This window comes from Gymnoscopelus braueri (assembly GCF_963280865.1).
Source record: "Gymnoscopelus braueri genome assembly, chromosome: 19".
NCBI classification, from domain to species: Eukaryota; Metazoa; Chordata; class Actinopteri; order Myctophiformes; family Myctophidae; genus Gymnoscopelus; species Gymnoscopelus braueri.
Genome location: NC_137621.1, coordinates 50976279 through 50995062, shown reverse-complemented (window position 1 = coordinate 50995062; position 18784 = coordinate 50976279). Strand labels below are relative to the sequence as shown.

At 43.2% G+C, this 18784-nt stretch overlaps 2 protein-coding genes across 2 annotated transcripts; both read left to right on the top strand.

Annotated features, from left to right (window-relative positions):
* Positions 1 to 4797: 4797 nt before the first annotated feature.
* Positions 4798 to 5148, top strand: LOC308073913 (NADH dehydrogenase [ubiquinone] 1 alpha subcomplex subunit 5-like; the record flags this gene model as incomplete). Its single annotated transcript, XM_080413193.1, has 1 exon — positions 4798 to 5148. One exon carries the CDS (start codon positions 4798 to 4800, stop codon positions 5146 to 5148), a length of 351 nt encoding a protein of 116 aa, XP_080269319.1.
* Positions 5149 to 11791: 6643 nt separating this feature from the next.
* LOC308074132 (large ribosomal subunit protein uL10m-like) lies at positions 11792 to 12535 on the top strand (the record flags this gene model as incomplete). The annotated part of the gene is made up of 1 exon (XM_080413464.1): positions 11792 to 12535. One exon carries the CDS (start codon positions 11792 to 11794, stop codon positions 12533 to 12535), a length of 744 nt encoding a protein of 247 aa, XP_080269590.1.
* Positions 12536 to 18784: the final 6249 nt, after the last annotated feature.

Genomic DNA, 18784 nt, shown 5'->3' with positions numbered 1-18784 from the left:
TCCCTGCACTTGGGTAAATCTGAATGTATCGTCTTTGCTTCAAAGCACACGTTAAGGGAGGTGTCCAACTTTTCAGTCGGATGTAACGGAGTACAACTACAGGAGAAATCTTCAGTTACCTATCTAGGCTGCATATTAGAACAGAGTATAAATGGTGAGTCGATGGCTCTTTTAGTCATTGGCAAGATCCATGCAAGGACTAAGTTCCTAGCTAGGATAGCCAAATTCCTTGATAAATCCACCATGCATGAGGACACTGGCCTCAGCATTAGTCCAATGCCATTTTGACTACACCTGCCTAACATGGAGGGTAGTCCTTTACCTCTCCCCAAGAAGCCACATTGGCCATAACCATTTTAAATAATTAAATTGGCTCCCCGTGGAAGACAGAATAAAACAACTGAGACTTATTATGGTCTATAACATTCTAAAAGACCAATGTCCAAATTATTTTAAAGGTTATTTTCAGAACGTTAGTGACTACCACAGTGTGAACACAAGGGCTAGTGTAGCTGATCGTAAACCACCAAAATTAAAAAAAACAAGGTAGGTAAAAGCTCATTCCAATACACAGGGGCGGAGGAGTGGAACTAAATCCCACATGAAATAACATTTGCACAGTCACTAAATAGTTTAAAAAATATGTTGAAAAATGATGGCTGATGGGCAAGTTAAATTAGAGTCAGGGGCCCCTGGTTGGTCTGCATTGGTCTTGTTGTATGGCTGGTATTGGATGCGATCATGCGATAAATGTAATGTTATTTATTTATTTATTGGTGCTTTGTTTTTTATGAATGTCTATGTTGTTGAGTGCTGTTGTTGCAATGATTTTAATTTAGTTAAGGTAGAATGGCAAGTGTGTTGATAGTTAGAAACCATGATGTAATCATTTGTGTGGGACCTCAACGGAAATAAGTCCTTGGACTTTTTGTGATATCCTGATATATACTGTAGCCTACTGTGCACCTCTGTGAATTTGTACCATAAATTATCAAATAAAATCAAATAAAATCATCGTTATGTCCAATGGGGATATGTCTCATCCCTGCTGCTGGTCAGACACATGCATTTCTTTTTTATATTTTTTGATAATATCACTATTTAACTATTTAATTAAACTATAGGTTAACCACATTAACCGTTCGGTCCCTAATTTCGGCCAATTATCTTTCCAAATGTGTTTTTTATAGTGATAAATAGCCGATAAATAGCAGCTCTATGAGAAGAATTTCTTTTTAAAAGTCGATCTTCTCTGGAACAATGCTTTTTAATAGTGACACATCTCACTTGTCATACTCACATTGTCCACAGGAGGGCGACAAAGACCACATAATGCAGACAGTTTGGATCATACTGTTCTTTTGATTACTCTATTATTTCTAAAAAAGTTAATAAAAGCATGGAGTGCTTCATGGATCCCAGATTCAAAATCACCTACATCAGCAGCGAAAAGGTCGCATTCATCAAGGCCAGGGTGATGTCAGAAATGAAAGCAACAGCACAGAAGGTAATTAGATTAAGGTTATTTGACACCAGGGCTTTTGGGATAATTAGACATAAATAAACATCAAATATTGCCTGACATTGAATGGAACATGACATTTAATTGAATATGTAGTGCAACAATAATAATGTATTTTTCCCCCCAGAGGCCCAGAGCATGGATCCACCCGGTGCCACTGTGAAGAAGGAAAGGAAATATTCAATCAAATTTCAATCAATCAATCAAATCACTCAGCAGTTTCTTTAAGACGGCCTCAGTCCTCTCACCTTGTCTATATAAATACTACTCCTAAAATTACGCCCTCTGCTCTCAATAATAATGTAAATTGTGTGGATTTAAAGACTGCACAAGAGCTGCAAGATTGTGATGGCTTGAAATTCGTACATTTAAATATTAGGAGTATGGCGCCAAAGCTTGATTTTATTAATATTCTGATTAAGGGGGGCTCCCCCGATGTATTTGTCTTGTCAGAGACATGGCTGACAGAGCTCACATTAGACTCAGATATTGCCATAAATGGCTATAATCTTTTTAGAATAGACATACATTCAAGAGCTGGTGGGCTTGTAATTTTTGTCAGTGAACATTTAAATGCACATGTACTTGAGATGTCATCTATCCCTAAATATGTCATTTTAGACATTTGTTTGGGTGGTGATATCCACTGTACAGTTATCGGTACCTATCGCCCCCCTTCAGTGCCAGTTGTGGTCTTGGAGGATTTTGGGAAGATTTTGTCCAAATACGTGTCTTCGGAGGTTTTGATTTTGGGAGATTTGAATCTGGATTGGCTCTCTAGCAATTCTGCTCGGCTGAAACAGCTTTGCATGGACTTAAATCTATCCCAGCTCATCCAGCATACCACCAGACCAAATATAAACAACCCCCCTAGATCTACTTTGATTGATCTAATTTTAACAAATAGGCCATTCAAGTACCCTTATAGTGGGGTGTTTGCCCAAGGTGTTAGTGACCACTGTCCTATAGTATGTGTCAGAGTTGCTAAAGCTAATAAAGGGGCGAGTGATTAAAAAACGTAATTTTAACGTTTTTTCGGAACAGGGTTTTTTATATGATTTATTTTATTCTGACTTGTACAAGGTCAACTCATTTCAAGACCCTGAGCTAGCTTTTAGTCAATTTCTTAATATTTTTTATTCCATTACTGAGAAACATGAACTTTAGAGTTAAAAATCGTTCGAGTCCCTGGTTTACAGCGGATCTCAAAATGGCCCTCCGCCACAGAGATGTGGCCTGGTCAAAGGCCAGAAGTTCTGGCATACCAGCAGACTGGTCATCATTTAAGACGCTGCGAAATAAAGCCATCATTATGGTTAGAAAAGCAAAATCCGATTTTTATTTATCCAGTTTTGCTAAGACGCAAGGTAATGCGGCCAGTTTTTGGATGGTCGTAAAGTCCTTAAAAGCCAGGCCAGCCTCCTCTCTCCCGTCACAAATCAGTAGTGAAAATGGGGTTGTTTTAAATAAACCAGATATTTGTGATGTTTTTAACAATCATTTTATACTAGCTGGTCATCTATTTGACAGACAGTCTGTCAATATTGCGCTAGCAGATCATGGTGATGAATCAATCACTGACAAGTCACTCGACCTGTCCCCCCATGTTTTACATTTAGACGAATTACACATTCTGAGGTTTTAATTGCACTTGCACAAATATGCACAAAAAAATCAAAGGGTGCAGACGATATTAGCCCATATCTGCTGCACCTTAGTGCACGTTTAATTGCTGCACCACTTACCCATATATTTAATTTAACACTTACATCAGGTTCAATTCCCGCAATTTGGAAAGATGCACAAGTCATACCACTACACAAGGGTGGTGATCAGTCAGATCTAAATAACTATCGGCCAATATCAAAATTGTGCTGTCTGGCCAAGATCCTTGAGACCCTAGTCAGTTCACAGCTACGTGCATTCCTGAACACACATAACATACTCCAACCTCAACAGTCAGGTTTTAGACCAGGTCACAGCACTGTGACAGCTACAACTCTTGTCACAAACAATATACCAACCGGTCTAGATAATCACCAACACTGCGCAACTATTTTTATAGATCTCTCTAAAGCATTCGACACCGTGGATCATCCTATTTTATTACAAAAGCTCACAGCAGATAGAAAGCTGGAGAGAGTTGAATAACCTATTAAAATAACCAGAAATTAGTATGTAGGCGACCTACATATTTATGTTTTAGCTTAGACATAGGTAGCCTACAATAGTTGGTAGATGATTGGTAAATCATTAACCATGACAACGACTCAAAGACTTTTATTTTGTACTTTCTTGAACCACAAGCATATCACTGCGCCAGTCAGATATAATGTACATGAGAGAGAAAAGGGGGGAAAAACACTTGATACACAAAAACAAAGCTGGCAATGTATTGCTAATATCCAGGGATGCTTTGGCTACAGAGTGCAAAGCACTAAATTTAGCCAGTGAGAATTGCAGTGTACATAAACTGCCATCGGAAAGGTTTCTTTTAGGAGCGCTTTGTGATGCACCGTGCAGTCAAATCCGCAGTGACAATAAATTCTACTGCCCACTCTTTGATGAGTCCTCCATCCATGAATCGAATACAAACTGCAACTAGTTCCCGTTTGGAAAGATCTTTATTCTCATCCGCGAGTAGGCCTATTGCAAAATATTGTCCACTGAGTTCAGCCTTTATTTTACCAAGCAGGACTGATGCTGCAGCCTCAAGCAGCTCGTCCTGAATGCGGTTTAGGCGGTCACGTGGCGACCGTTCGTTTAGGCGTCCTCGCGTCGATGAGTTTGCTCTGGACAAACTTTTTTTTTACGCTGGTGCCATTGCTGTCTCTCTGCTGTCTCAAGAATCAAAAATGAAGAGAACGAGGCCAGGACATTGTGTGTGGTGTTTATATTGTGTGCTTATGTCATGACGTAGAAAACCGGTTCTGTGAATGAGGGACACAGACAGACACATTTCACACTCGAGTGTGAAAAGGGATTCAAAAGACCCAACATCCTCCAGACACGCAGGACGTAGAGAGAGAATTGATGCGTATTAAGCTGTTTGTCGGCCTTAAGTGTGGGGGGCGATATTCAATCATAAATACACAAAAAGCTGTCTGGCGGAGGGAAGGCACAGTGTATTCAAGGTAAGGCACTGACTGTGCCTACAGTGCGTCCGCCCCTGGTCCAGTGACGTCAGCAATGATGTCACCAATTGTATATAAGTGGAGAAAAAGAGATACAGACGCTATTGTCTGTTACAGCAGCCAGGTCGATAACAGACAGTGATGGCTGGACTTGTAAAGAAGACCACAGGTCTGGTGGGCCTGGCGCTGTCTCAGAACCCACATGAGCGCCTGAGGATTCTCTATAGTAAGATCCTGGCATCTGTACGGACCATGCCTCAGGATGCCGCCTACAGGAATTACACGGAACAGCTGGTCAATGATCGTTTCCACCTTGTCAAAACTGAGCCTGACGTTGGGACTTTGGAGCAGAAAATAAACTGTGGTCAGATTGAAGAGGTAATTTTCCAGGCGGAGTGTGAGTTGGCTCTGTCCAGGAAGATGGCAGAGTTGAAACCATGGGAACCGCTGATAGAGGAACCCCCTCCCAACCAATGGAAATGGCCCATTTAAATGCCCATCTTTATCGTAATGATATATTATTGCCTTTTCAACCCTCTAAATCAGTGGTTCTCAAAGTGGGGTCTGGGGGCCCCCAGGAGTCCCCCAAACATGTCTGGGGTAGTTATAACGTATACACAGGCTTTTGTGTGCATCCCAGACACTTTTTAAGTTGCTAGATTCAGTATTCAGAACAGTTTAATTTGGTCAGACACGACCCCTTCCTATATAAACCCATTGTAACTTCAAATTCCATTTTAATTAGGTTAGATTCATAGAAAACACACATCCTTGGTTCTGGTGACTGCTATTGTCCTAATACGTGAGAGGGCTTTGTCAACTCCAAGAATACAGCTATACAAGCTTAAATCAAAGATCGCAGAGCTTGACGCAGATTAGCTATGTATATAGTGGATAAAACTGACCCTATATCCCTCTCCATCTATAGCCAATTGATTAAGCATGAAATGCTGAATTCTGGATCAGCCCAACCATCCTACTTTTACCTACGACAAGTAACAAGCTTACAATTTTTGGGCGGTGTAGCCGCCCCCTATAAGTGGGGTTGGGACACCTCATTAGTACACCCTTTCCTGCACTGTGATTGGCCCATAATAGTACACCCCTCTACATCAGTACACCCCTAGCTGTACTGTGATTGGCGGACTCTATTGGCTGACTATTCAGCACTGTGATTGGCTAGTGAGACACATGATGACATTAATAACATATAAATAGGACTATGCACTTAAAAAAAAAACTTTTTTTAAAGGTGAGCTTCCATCACTGTGATGACCACTGTTAAATAACAACAGTTACATAGCTCACAGTGCTTACATAGCTTACGAAGCTCACAGTGATGAGCTTCGTAAGCTTACATAGCTTACGAAGCTCACAGCTTCCATCACTGTGATGACCACTGTGATGACCACACCGCCCACAGAGCCAGATGCAGATCTTGTTGAGTTCGGAGCTGAGAGTTTTCTCAACCTGCAGCCTGTCCCTGTCCGAGACTAGCAGGGCCGAGTCATCTGCGAACAGGAACAGTTTGCAGTCGCAGGCTGATGACATATCATTCACATATATCAGGAACAGCAAAGGTCCTTGTATACTTCATTGTGGGACACCACAAGTCACAGGGAGGGGGGGGGGGACTGGGTGCCGTTTACTTCCACCACTTGCTCCCTCCCTTCCAGTTAGGATCTCATCCAGTTCACTGACGTATCATCAAAACCTATTGCTTTGAGCTTATTGATCATAATTGGGTGATTAACGGTGTCAAAGGCCTTCTGGAGGTCCAGCATGACCATGCCGCAATATTTGCCCTTGTCGACATCTTGTTTGATAGAGTCGTTCAAATAGAGAAGGCATGTGTCAGTGGAGTGGTTTGTTCTGAAACCAGATTGGAATTTGTAGATTAGATTTGTCTCGGCAAGATACTTATCGACCTGTTCATAGACAATTTTTTCCATGACTTTCGAGATGGAGCTAAGAATAGAAATAGGGTGGTAGTTGCCAGGGTCTAATTTGTTTCCTTTTTTGTACAGAGGGGTCACCCTTGCTTTTTTGAAATCGTTAGGGACCCGTCCCTGTATGATGGAGAGGTTTATTATGTGGGTAATGATTGGAGCAATGGAGGCGGCTGAGTCTTTTAGAAATCTGGCGGGGATATTGTCGAGGCCTGTGGCTTTGTGTTGATGAAGAGCACTCAATTTTTTAAACACCTCTTCTGTTTTCACAGGGGAGAGTTTAAAATCATCTTTGCGTACACCCTGTTTTTCGTAAAATGAGTCAACATACTCTTCACCATAGCACCCAGAGTGAGGGGGTAGTTTTTCAACCAAATCTGAGGTTATGGTCGTGAAGAATATGTTGAGGATTTTACTCACTTCATGTTTGGATGTGATGAGAGTGTCATTCACCTTGAGGCTTATGTTTGTAAACCTGGTTTTCAATTTCTTGCTGCAGCCTAGTAGGTTGTTAAATAGCTTCCAAAGCTCTCGTGGTTTGCTTTGATTTTCCTCAATTTTGTCATCGAGGAAGCTTTTTTCTGCTATTAGGAGCATGCCATTAACCTTGTTTCTTAGCTTGTTTCTTTCTTTTTCAAGTTTAGCTACGTGGGATTCGAGACCCTTGTCAAAACACTTGGCGAGTTTGATCCTACCTTTATGAAGCTCAGAACACTTTTTGTTTCTGACTTTCATGGCAGCAAGGATGTCCGAATTCATCCATGGTACCGACCCTGATGGTTTTCATGGGAGCCACACTGTCCAAAATGTTAATGAATTTGGTTTTGAAACCAAGCCAAGATTCGTCTACCTGTGTGCTGTTTAGTACGTCGGACCAGTCCAGTTCCTCTAGCCTGTGATCTAAGTCCTCACTCATATAGTTTTTGAGGTCTCTGATCGTGACTGATTTGTGGTAACCGGTCTTAGGTTTACGTTTCTTTCTGGTGCAGAAGATCATGTTATGATCAGATATGCCACAGGTAGAAACACCACTATTGAGGATTTTGTCCTTGTCCGTTGTTAGAATGAGATCTATGGTAGTTTGAGTGGAAACACACAGCCTTGTGGGCTGAGTGATCAGCTGGTGGAATGAGTGCCGATGACAAAACCCCTTGAATGACTTATACACTGACGCTTCCTTACGGAGCATGTCTGTGTTAAAGTCACCAAGAAGTATCGTCTCCGCACATTCCACCTTAGCTAAACACTCCTCAAGTCTTTCATAGAAATCAGTCTGGTTAGGAGGTCTGTATATGGTACCGACTAGCACAGGTTTGGCATTTTTTTAAATGATCTTGACCCACACAGCTTCAATGGCTGCATCCTTCAGTTCTTCGCGAAGGATGCAGTCATTGTCATTATGTACATACATGCATACACGACCCCCATTTCTCCCATTAATGCTCCTATATTTTCTGAAGAGTTTGTAGTTTTCAATTTCAATCTCAGAGTCCCTTATCGTATGATCAAGTTTAGTTTCAGAGAAAGTTAAAATGTCAACCTTACCATCATAAAACATCTGCCTGATTTGTGTTAGCTTGTTTCCTACAAGGGAATTCACATTGAGGTGGATCATGTGTAAGCCTACATCAAAAGATTTGTTCATTTGTTCGATGGAGAGATGTTTATCCACTGAGAGAAAACGCTGAGGAGCAGTATCGGGGGGGGAGGGGGGTGTTGAGGCGTAAGCGTCCATCAAAGCCTTTGTTCCGTCGTAAGCAGCCAGCTGTGGGGGTTGGGTGGGGATGGGTCGCGGGGGCCCCAGCACGGCCTCTGCTAGGACCATGGCCGTGGAACGAACCGTGGGTTGAAAACAGTGCATCAGGGCCTCTGCTTCGGGGAAAACAGCAAGGTGACTCCTTGGTTCCGCGTCCTCGTCTATGCTGCTTCTCCCGGTTGATCGCCGTGGCACGTCGGTGCAAGCGTCCTCGTCGACGGCTGCGGTGGAAACAACGTGGGTGTTTCGGTTGATCATTTGGGTTGATTCGCCTAGTTGAGTTGGTGGGGAGCCATTGGTGTTGACGACGTAGCTAGCTTCAGTGGCCAACGTGGTTGCGTTGGCTCCGGTGATCCGGAGGCTCTTTGTTGTAGCCAGGCTTTGTTGTTGTTCGACGTTGCCGGTGGCAACGCTAGCAGCTTTAGCAACGTTAGCATCGTTGGCAAGGTTTTCCTCCCTCGCCAAACGGGCAGAAGTTTGCCTGGTGGTAACTGGGCCTGGATTAACGTGGATATCACCCGACAGGAGAAGAAAAAGGATGATTAAATATCTTCGGTCCATGCGTCCTGCCGGAGGTGCGTTCTTCTTTCTAGCCAAATTATGTCTATGTATGGAGCCTCCTGGGTATTGTGGCTGGAAGTTGGAACCCTCCAACACACGTTTATAATGGGTAATATGGTGATGTTTGGTTTAAAGGGCAGATCTGTAACAAGACAGAGGTGATTGGCTGAAACAGAACATATTTAAACAGAGTAGCCAATGAAATTAAACCAAAGTTACAGCGCAAACATATTGGAAATATGAAAAAAAAAAAAAAAAAAAAAAACATGCTACCTTACCATTGTGTCTGATTCTAAACTGAGGAAACACTTGAAAACGTGCAGGGGCCCTATTTAGACGATCCATGGTGCACAGCCTAAAAAGTAGGGATCAAAATGTGTCCAGGGGTGTGTCCGCGACTTGATTGCTAGAAGGCACATCATTAGGCCTGTATTTACCTTTTGAGTTACTCATGGATGTGTTTTGGGTGTTACATTAATTAAACCAATCAGGGTGTCAGCTCTCATTACCTTTAAGAGCAAGGTTGTGCCTGTTCCATGTTTATTGATGTTTACGCGTGTGCATGTGTGCATGCGCACACATGCACACGCACACATGTGTGTCGTCGTGGACACTGGATAGTAACCATAGACTGTATGATAGTAACCCATAAAAAGATCTATTATCCCCCTATCGGGTTACAACTCGGACGGCGCTGATTCGACTCAGCAGACCTTCGGCCGGTCGGCGCGGGCACTCAGGCGCGAGGGCGCGCCTCCTCGGCCTCAAGCTCTGCTGAGTCGGCGCGCCTCCGTCATGGACAATAACTATTATCACGTGCGGTCCGCGTCGCATCAAAGCCCCGCATCGCGCCTCCTCCTCCTCCTCCTCCTCGCGCCGCCTCGTATCAAAGCCCCGCTTCGCGCCTCCTCCTCCTCCTCCTCGCGCCGCCTCGTATCAAAGCCCCGCATTGCGCCTCCTCCTCCTCCTCCTCCTCGCGAGCCTCGCGTAAAAAACCCTGTCTCGAAAAGCCCCGCCTCGCAGCCCCGCCCCACGCCTAAAAACAAGCGCTCCCCTTCCAATTTACCTGGAATGCCAATTTACCTGTGACATATATACCCACATTCATTTCGAGCACTGCACAGTGCGAAGCCCTATTGAAATGGCAAAGATTATTATTATTCTTTGCAATAATGAAGCATGTGAGACGCCAAGCATACTCAAAAAGTTGCGCAACTATGCACACACATCACAAGTGGCAAAAAAATACGTATTTTAATCGTCTCAAAAAGGGGCATGGCCTAATGGCTCAATAGCGCCCCCTACAAAGTTTTGCGCGTCAAGCCCCACAATACGGTTTCACCTACATGTATGCAAATTGGTGCACACCTGTATCATGTCCCGACTTCGTTTTTGTGGCGTTTTTTTCAAGCCATTTTTACGGGTTGTACTTAAAGGAACTCATATATATTTTTTTTATTTTTTCAAAAACACGTGAAACACGTGAATGGCACTCAATGAGTTTGAATAGTTATCAGAAACTTGAGTTTTCGTAAAACTGCGTGACCGTGGCGAAGCGTAAAATTTCAACACCAAACAGGAAGTGAAAATAGCCGTAACTTTTGATCTGATTGCCATCAAGCCCCCAGAACCCAGTGGTTTCATTGAAGCCGAATGGACATGCTGGCCATTCATGGTACTGCAGCTTAAAACGGCCTGGGGCTTCTGTCACGAACGAGCGAAAACGGTTTCGACCAATGGGCTCGACTCACGAGCGTGCGCACCGGGCTGCGCGCTTCTCTGATGCAAAACGCATCACAGAAGTGATGCGCAGAAGCCCCAAATAGGCCTCGCCCACCACATTTCACAACCCGGAAGAAGGGGTGATTTCGGCCAATGCGCTGTGTGAGCAACTCAATGCAAGTGGATGGGAGGGGATATCGGGTGCCCTCTCTATTATTTTTAACTCTATGATTGCCATACAGACTTGTGGGTGATGTCATTGGACTCAGATCACAGTCCTTGTTCTTCATTGGTGTTTCTTAGCTCCGCCCCCTCTTCTGATTGGTCGATATTTGATCGTTGTTATTTTTGAGCGGTGCCAGCTGCAGCTAATTGCAACACAAAGATGCAACCAGTTACACTAATTAAGCACTAACAGGAGACAGTGCAACACATACGCAACTTAAAGACATGCACCCACACACACAGGCTGGCTCAGCACTCTCACACACACACACACACACACACACACACACACACACACACACACACACACACACACACACACACACACACACACACACACACACACACACAGGCGCACCATAGCTCCGCCCCCTTTATATTCCTATTGGCTGGGCTTTAAACAGCCATAACTCCAGTTCCCAGCATGCTAAACTTCCTAAACTTGGTAGGTGCTCTTAACCGGCCACTAGGGACAGGCTGTAATCGCTTAAGCCGCACCCCCTCTGTGTTCCTATTGGCTGGGATTTAAACAGCTATAACTCCAGTTCCCAGCATGCTAAACTTCCCAAACGTGGTTTTGCCACGTGTTGTGTATCCTGGAGCCCCATATATGGAGCTAACCAAAACACCCAAGACTGACATCATAGACCCCATCTTTGGGTATGACTGACATCGCTCGCTCCATATATGGATACAACTGTGTCACTGTAATGACACCAGTACCACAACCAATGACATAAAAGGCAAAGGAATCCCTAGGCCAGTAGAGTTCCATCGGCAATACTCAGCGTCAGCGACATCAACCACCTCTAGGAGAACAGCTGGTCAATGATTGTTTACACCTTGTCAGAACTGAGCCTGACTATGGAAGATGGAGCAGATAATAAATTGTGGAAGCGGTCACGTGTTCTCCCTGACAAAGATGGCGGCGACCTTGTGTGGAAGGCTGTTACCTAAACAAGGATGGCTGCCCCTGACACAGAGTGTGCGGCATGGGTCCAAGGCTGTGACCCGACACAAAAAGCCCATGCACATTATGAAACAAAAGTTCTTGGCTGTCACTCAATACATTCTACCCAAACCACCTATTCCCTGGGGCACTTATCCACCCAAAACCATAACAGTTAAAGAGGAGAATGGCCTGATGGTGCTTTTAAAGAAGGAAGTAGAGAATGTATTTCAGGACTGCAAGATGATTGCTGTCATCCAAAATAATTCCATCAATGCTGAAGACATGCTGATACTAAAGCGCAGATTTCATAAACATGGAATCATCAAGTTCATCCCCAATGAAGTAATGAGGTTGTTTCTCCAAAACAGCATATACTGCAACATGTTGCCCCTGTTCATCGGCCAGACAGTGTTGTTTGTCAGTAAAGAGCCAAAAGTAAAGGAACTGCTGCTGACACTGAGAGGCAGCCCTCAGATGGTTCCAAAAGGAGCCTGCATCGAGAACATGTTGCTGAGTCCAGAGGGGCTGCTGAGCTACTCCAAGCTGCCATCAGTCACCGTGGTGCAGGGAGAGCTGGTGAGTGCCCTGACCATGCTCACCTCACCGACAGCCGCCATGCTGCAGCATCATCCGGCTCACCTATCGGCCCTGCTGCAGCAGTATGTCAAGCAGCAGAGCCCCAAGGCCGGCGAGCCGGAAGCTCCAAAGGTGTAGGAGACGGTGTAGAGTTTTGGTCCTCGGAAGGTGCCTGGGACTGATGCCTAGCAGAATTGTGACTCAGAAGGAGGCCGAAGTTGAGACGTGCACTTGGAATTGTCTTCACCTTGTTTTGGCACTAGTGTTGCTGTCCCAGCTGAATTTTCAAGATTGAGTCTTGTACATCCGTGTGGGACGGCTTAATCCAGTCAAAGAAAAACCTTTCCAGAATGTTAGTAACTACCACAGTGTGAACAGGGCTAGTGTAGCTGATCTTAAATCACCAAACCTACAAAACAAGGTAGGTAGAAGCTCATTCCAATACACAGGGGGGGGGGGGGGGAGTGGAACAAAATCCCACATGAAATTAAATTTGCCCAGTCATTGAACAGTTTTAAAAAGCTGTTGACAAATTGGCTGATGGGCAAGTTAGAATAGAGTCAGGGGCCTCTGGTTGGTCTGCATTGGACCTTGTTGGTATGGCTGGTATTGGGTGCGTTAAATGTAATGTTCTATTTATTTATGTATTTATTTTGTCTCTTGTGCATTGGTTTTATGACTGTCTATGTTGTTGAATGCTATTATTACAATGATTTTAATTTAGTTAAAATAGAATAACAAATGTGTTATCAGTTAGATACAGATACTATGATGCTATTATTTATGTTGGGACCGCAACGGAATTAAGTCTTTCGACTTTTTGTGCCATCCCGATAACTCTACTGTACTATGCACCACGGTGAATTGTATCATGAATTTATCAAATAAATAAAATAAAATCAAAGTCTTTGTGTGCAGCCGACCGTATATAAGTACCTTCCTGGAACAACTAGGGAGTTTGCAGACTTGAACTAATGTACACTTTTATATCTGCTGTGTCAACCCCTGCCACTGTTGAGTTCTTGCAGTGTACAGTGTTGCAAGAGCTATAATGCCATCATTTCAGTGCCGTTTGGGCCGTGCTTGTTCATGGATTTGTTTTATTAAGGATTCGAGGCCTATAAGGCTCGAAGCCTTATTGCATTCCTTGGCTTTCTCTTTCCTCCGCCGTTTTTTCAGTTCTGGCCTAACCGCGTGGTAACTTTTTACGAAACTCTGCAATATGGTAGAGGGCTATGCCAAACTGCGACGACACGAAACTCACAACCATTGGCCAAAGGGTGGCGCTGTAGCACTCAATTGAAAATGCCAACTTTGAACAGGTACAACTTATGCCCTGTTTGACCTACAGCCATGAAACTTCGACACACACATGCGTCTCCTCATGCCTAACAACTTTCATACTCTGACTTTTGACCTCTGACCTTTAGATCTCCCACAATTTTGAATTATATGAAAAACAGTAAAAATCTATCTCGTCCTGGGATCTTTGAGCAATCTGCACGAAACATTTTACGCATGAGCTTTGGACCTATGCCGACAAACTGGGGAAGCGGATTTTCCATAAGTGAAAAAATGAAGCTTTTATGAGCCAATGAATATTGCAGTTTTATGATAATTATTTGTTTGCCCCTAACACATACATGCAGACTCACATTTGTTTGAAACTTTGCAGTAATGTAGAGGGTCATTCCAAGTATCACTGAAACCAATCTTACTCCAATTGGTCAAAGGGGGGCGCTATAGTAATTTTTTGAAAATGCAAACTTTAAACAGGCAAAAGTCATGCCTCGTTTGGCCAACAGCCGTGAAACTTGCTTACACATGTGCCTTGACTCATGAGGAACACATCTATCACTTTGACCAGTAAGCTCCGCCCTTAGATTGTCTGCAATTTTGAGCAGTTTGAAAAACATTTAAACCCAGGATTTCTGAGCAATTTGCGTGAAACTGTGTCATCTGTGTGAACTCCTTTTTCACCAGTTCAGGTCTGTTGGTCAAATGGCTGATCGGTAAACCATATGCCTTGCATTCACAGGGTCACCGATTCGAGTCCCACCTCATGCAGGGTAGTTATTTTCAATGTATGACGTACTTCATTCCCCCTTTTGTTTTGTTTTGTTGGATTCTCCTTTCTCACTGACTTAGGCTGTGGATTGAATAGCTTAATCAGTAAACTGTTAGACTCTTGTTCCGAAAGTCCCCGGTTCAAACCTCACTCATTACTTTACATTACATTTAAAAAAAATAATATGAAATGCTTTTTTGAGAGTAGTTGTTTTTTATGTATGACATACTTTCTTGTGAAAATAGCCGATCTACAATCTCACAACTTTTCAGATAGCAACGCGTTGTGAGCTTGTAGATCGACTATTTTCACTAGTTTACATTCCGAGAAGACAAAAAACATCTTTAGTGGTAAATGTTTTGTGAACCAGTGATCTAGAGTTAGTGAAACAGAGGCTTGGTTCATAACGGACGGAAAAAGCTATAGATATCAACAGACACCATCAGGGAGGCCATATCTCTAGCTCAATGAGAAGAGAGGCAGCCTGTGAATCCATTAGTTGCTGGTTCGATCCCTGTCCCCAACAATGCTTTGAGGTGATCATCATTTGGAATTCTTAGTTTTACAAATAGTGTTTCTTGAGGTTAGGTCGTTGTTTTACTGAGGTTAAGGTTAGTGAGGGTGGGTGTAGAAAAGAGTCATCTAGTCAGCAACCTTCCCCCTATTCTCATGGATTGGATCCACCCCTCTCACCTGCTCTCACTCATCACCAATCACACCTGTCTTCACTCACAACTCATTAGTGGCCTGGTGTCTTTTTCTTTGAAATAATGTGTAGTTTTTCAAATATTTAACTTTAAGCGCCCGATGCCACGTAATTGGCCATGGGCATTTAAAGGGTAGCAACATTAACAAACACATGAGTCTATACCTGTAACAATGCTCTATACACCAGGGAACTAAATTACTCATATGCTGTGTTGCTTTTGCCAGGATTCAATCCCATTACCTTGCTTTTCAGAGTCAAGAGCTCTTCCAACTGAGCTACCCAGACACAAGAAACAATATACATTGACATTATATGAACGTGCAACTTTTACACTACAGATTTCTTTTTACATCACTCTCCGGATTTAATCAAAACAAATCTAAGCTGTGTGATATATACATTTTGAGTTAAGACCATTAATATCAACCCATGTCCCTCTGCACTCTAGCAATCAGTGCACCTGGTGATACCTAGCATGTCAGTCATTGGCTCCTCAATGGTGCTAAAAAGTAACTAATTACATTTACCCAAGTACCAATACAAGTGATTACAATGCACAATACAATTTTGAGGTACTTTTACTTTACTTTTCATTGTGTTACTTCTACTCTACTACAATTACAGCATAATATGACAGCTTTAGTTACTTGTTACTTTGCAGATTTAATTATTAATACAACACCTACAGTAACCACATACAGCCGGTCTACAATGTGACGCGTTATGAGCTTGTAGATATATAATAAGCAATCCATGCTGTATGATAACTTACCACACATGAAATCCAATTCTGTCTATCCAATGGCTCAGTCAGTACACTGTCTACCTGCAAGTCTGTAGGTCCCTGGTTCAAACCCCAATTTAACCAGTCCAAATATAATTGACTGAACAAAAATCATGACTTTGTTAATTAATGCATGTTCACTTTTTAAAGACAAGATGAAATGGCATTTTGACAGTATTTGTTTGTCAATTTTCTGACATATGTTCCTGTAGAAGAGTCATCCTAGTGTGCAACACTCCCTGCCTATTCCCATGGATTGGATCCACCCACCTCACCTGCTGTCACTCCCTCTCAATCCATAATCACACCTGCCCTCACTCACTCCTCATTAGTCTCTCTCTCTCTCTCTCTCTCTCTCTCTCTCTCTCTCTCTCTCTCTCTCTCTCTCTCTCTCTCTCTCTGCCTCTCTCTCTCTCTCTCACTGCCTCTCTCTGCGTCTCTCTCTGCGTCTCTCTCTCTCTGTCTCTCTCTCTCTCTCTGCCTGCCTCTCTTTCTCTCTCTCTGCCTCTCTCACTGCCTCTCTTTCTCTCTCTCTCTCTCTCTCTCTCTAACTGCCTCTCTTTCTCTCTAACTCTCTCTCTCTCTCTCTCTCTCTCTCTCGCCTCATATCGCCTTTTGCCGTATCCCTCGAAACCGCTTGTTGCTGCTTGCAGCTATATTTTTATTTAAGATTATTTAAGAAAGTAACATTGTCATATTACAAATAAATAATATCCTGGTTCACAAAAAAAGGAAGATTTATTTATTTGTTTAAATAAACTGTGGTCAGATTGAAGAGCTCATTTTCCAGGCGGAGTGTGAGTTGGCTCTGTCTAGGAAAATGTCAGAGTGGAAACCATTGGAACCACTGATAGAGAAACCCCCTCCCAACCAATGGAAATGTTTTTTATTTATTGTATTTATTGTAATGATATATTAATGCCTTTTCAACCCTCAGTGGTTCTCAAAGTGGGGTCAGGGGACCCACAGGGGTCCTTGAGGGTGTTCCCCAGCTACATTGTTGATAGTTAGGAACCAAATGGACCCTTACAGACCTGTAACTGGGCACATCTGTGGAGAACAGGCTGATCAGCGGGTTCAATTGGATGGTCAAGTGGTTGTCTGCGGGGGGCAGGGGTGTGGCTACGTGGGTCTCCGGCTCCAGACCCATGACTTGGCTACAGGTCTGGAACTCTATGGGTGAGTGACAAGACATTTTAACTCACTCACCTTCCAATTCCAATGAACAGCTTTCACGCCGGCTGACAGTGAGTTGAAGAAATCAATCAATAAATGGAACGCCTGCAAAATAGTTGCGACAAAGGGCCTTAACCATAACCCTAACCTCACAAACACCATGCCTAAACCTAACCCTCAACCCTAAACCTAACTCACAAACACCATGCCTAAACCTAACCTTAACCCTAACCCTAACTCACAAACACTATGCCTAAACCTAACCCTTAACCCTAACCCTTACCTCACACAGAAATGATGCCTAAACCTAACCTCAAAACCCTGTCCATCTGGGTGAAACACCAGGAAAAGAGACTCTCCTGAAGAAAAGAAGCAAACTAAGAACATCTATAGATTTATAGAATTTAAGTTATGAGATTATAGAAGTTCTTGGAGGCTCCTCCAATTTAAGTTACAATTTAGAGTAATTGTTTCAAGCCTGAATGTAATTATTTTGAATATTGTTATTTTTTGGTTTATTGTAAGAGTATTGGGGGGAAAGTTGTGCTTGATTAAGGGTAATATTATGTTGCAAGTAATTTATAATTAAAAATGTGTGTGGTGGGGCAGTAGCTCTTTTATGTTTTAGCGCTAGCTGTCGATGTGTGACTGTTTTGTCACACATCGACAGTCAGATACGGCTGGAGATGGTGTTGGAGGGTGAGTGCTTTTGTCACTTTGTTCAACTCTGTGAGTACAGGGCTTCCTGTCTGTGTACAGAGACAAGAGTGTCCTCAGTCGGAGCTGTGACCGGAGGCCTTTTCAGACTCAACATGGGCCTGAGGGGATTGGTGGCAGGAACCATCATAGGAGCCACTATGGGACTGCCTGTAGGAGTGCTGATCATTGGCATGCAGTCACTGAAATGAAGTCGCTTAAGTGGTTTTAATGGATGCCTCAGTGAATTAACATCAGTGTTTGTGCTGGATTTGTTCATGCCTCCACTTCCAGACCAGTGCAAATGTGCAACTTTGAATCAGTTCTTCTCAACAGCTGAACGCCTCAAAGGACAAGAGCCACAAAGAACAGGCTGGTCAAGAGGGTTCAATTGGATGGTCAAGCGGTTGTCTGCGGGGGGGAGGAGTGTGGCCACACGGGTCTGGAACACTATGGGTGAGTGACAAGACATTTTAACCCTCCTGCCTTCCAATTTACTTGAATAAATAGAGCTGACTCTGCGATGGCTCATTCATACCTGAAACATCCTCCTTCCCATTATATTATCACCTAATCACTTATTTGACATATAGGTACACCTCTGCAACGAGTTGAACACACAAAATACCTAGGTGTCTGGTTGGACTCTGATGATGGATTATCATTCAAGTGCCATATTGACAAGTAAGACGCGCGAACGCGGGAAGCGAACGCAAAAAAAAAGACATTTTAATGAATTTTTTTTATTAAAAGACAAAGTAACCAAAAAATAAAAATACAAAAAATTCTGCATTAAAAGGAGCATCTTAGAAAAATACAAATTCACAAAAAAAAAACTTTGAATGTTTTTGAACAATTCAACAAAGTGTTTGAAGTGCCTGTTTGACCCACTTCCGGGGGGCGGAGCCAAAATCCGAGCCCGAAGTATTTGTTCGTAGACCCCCACTTAGGGGG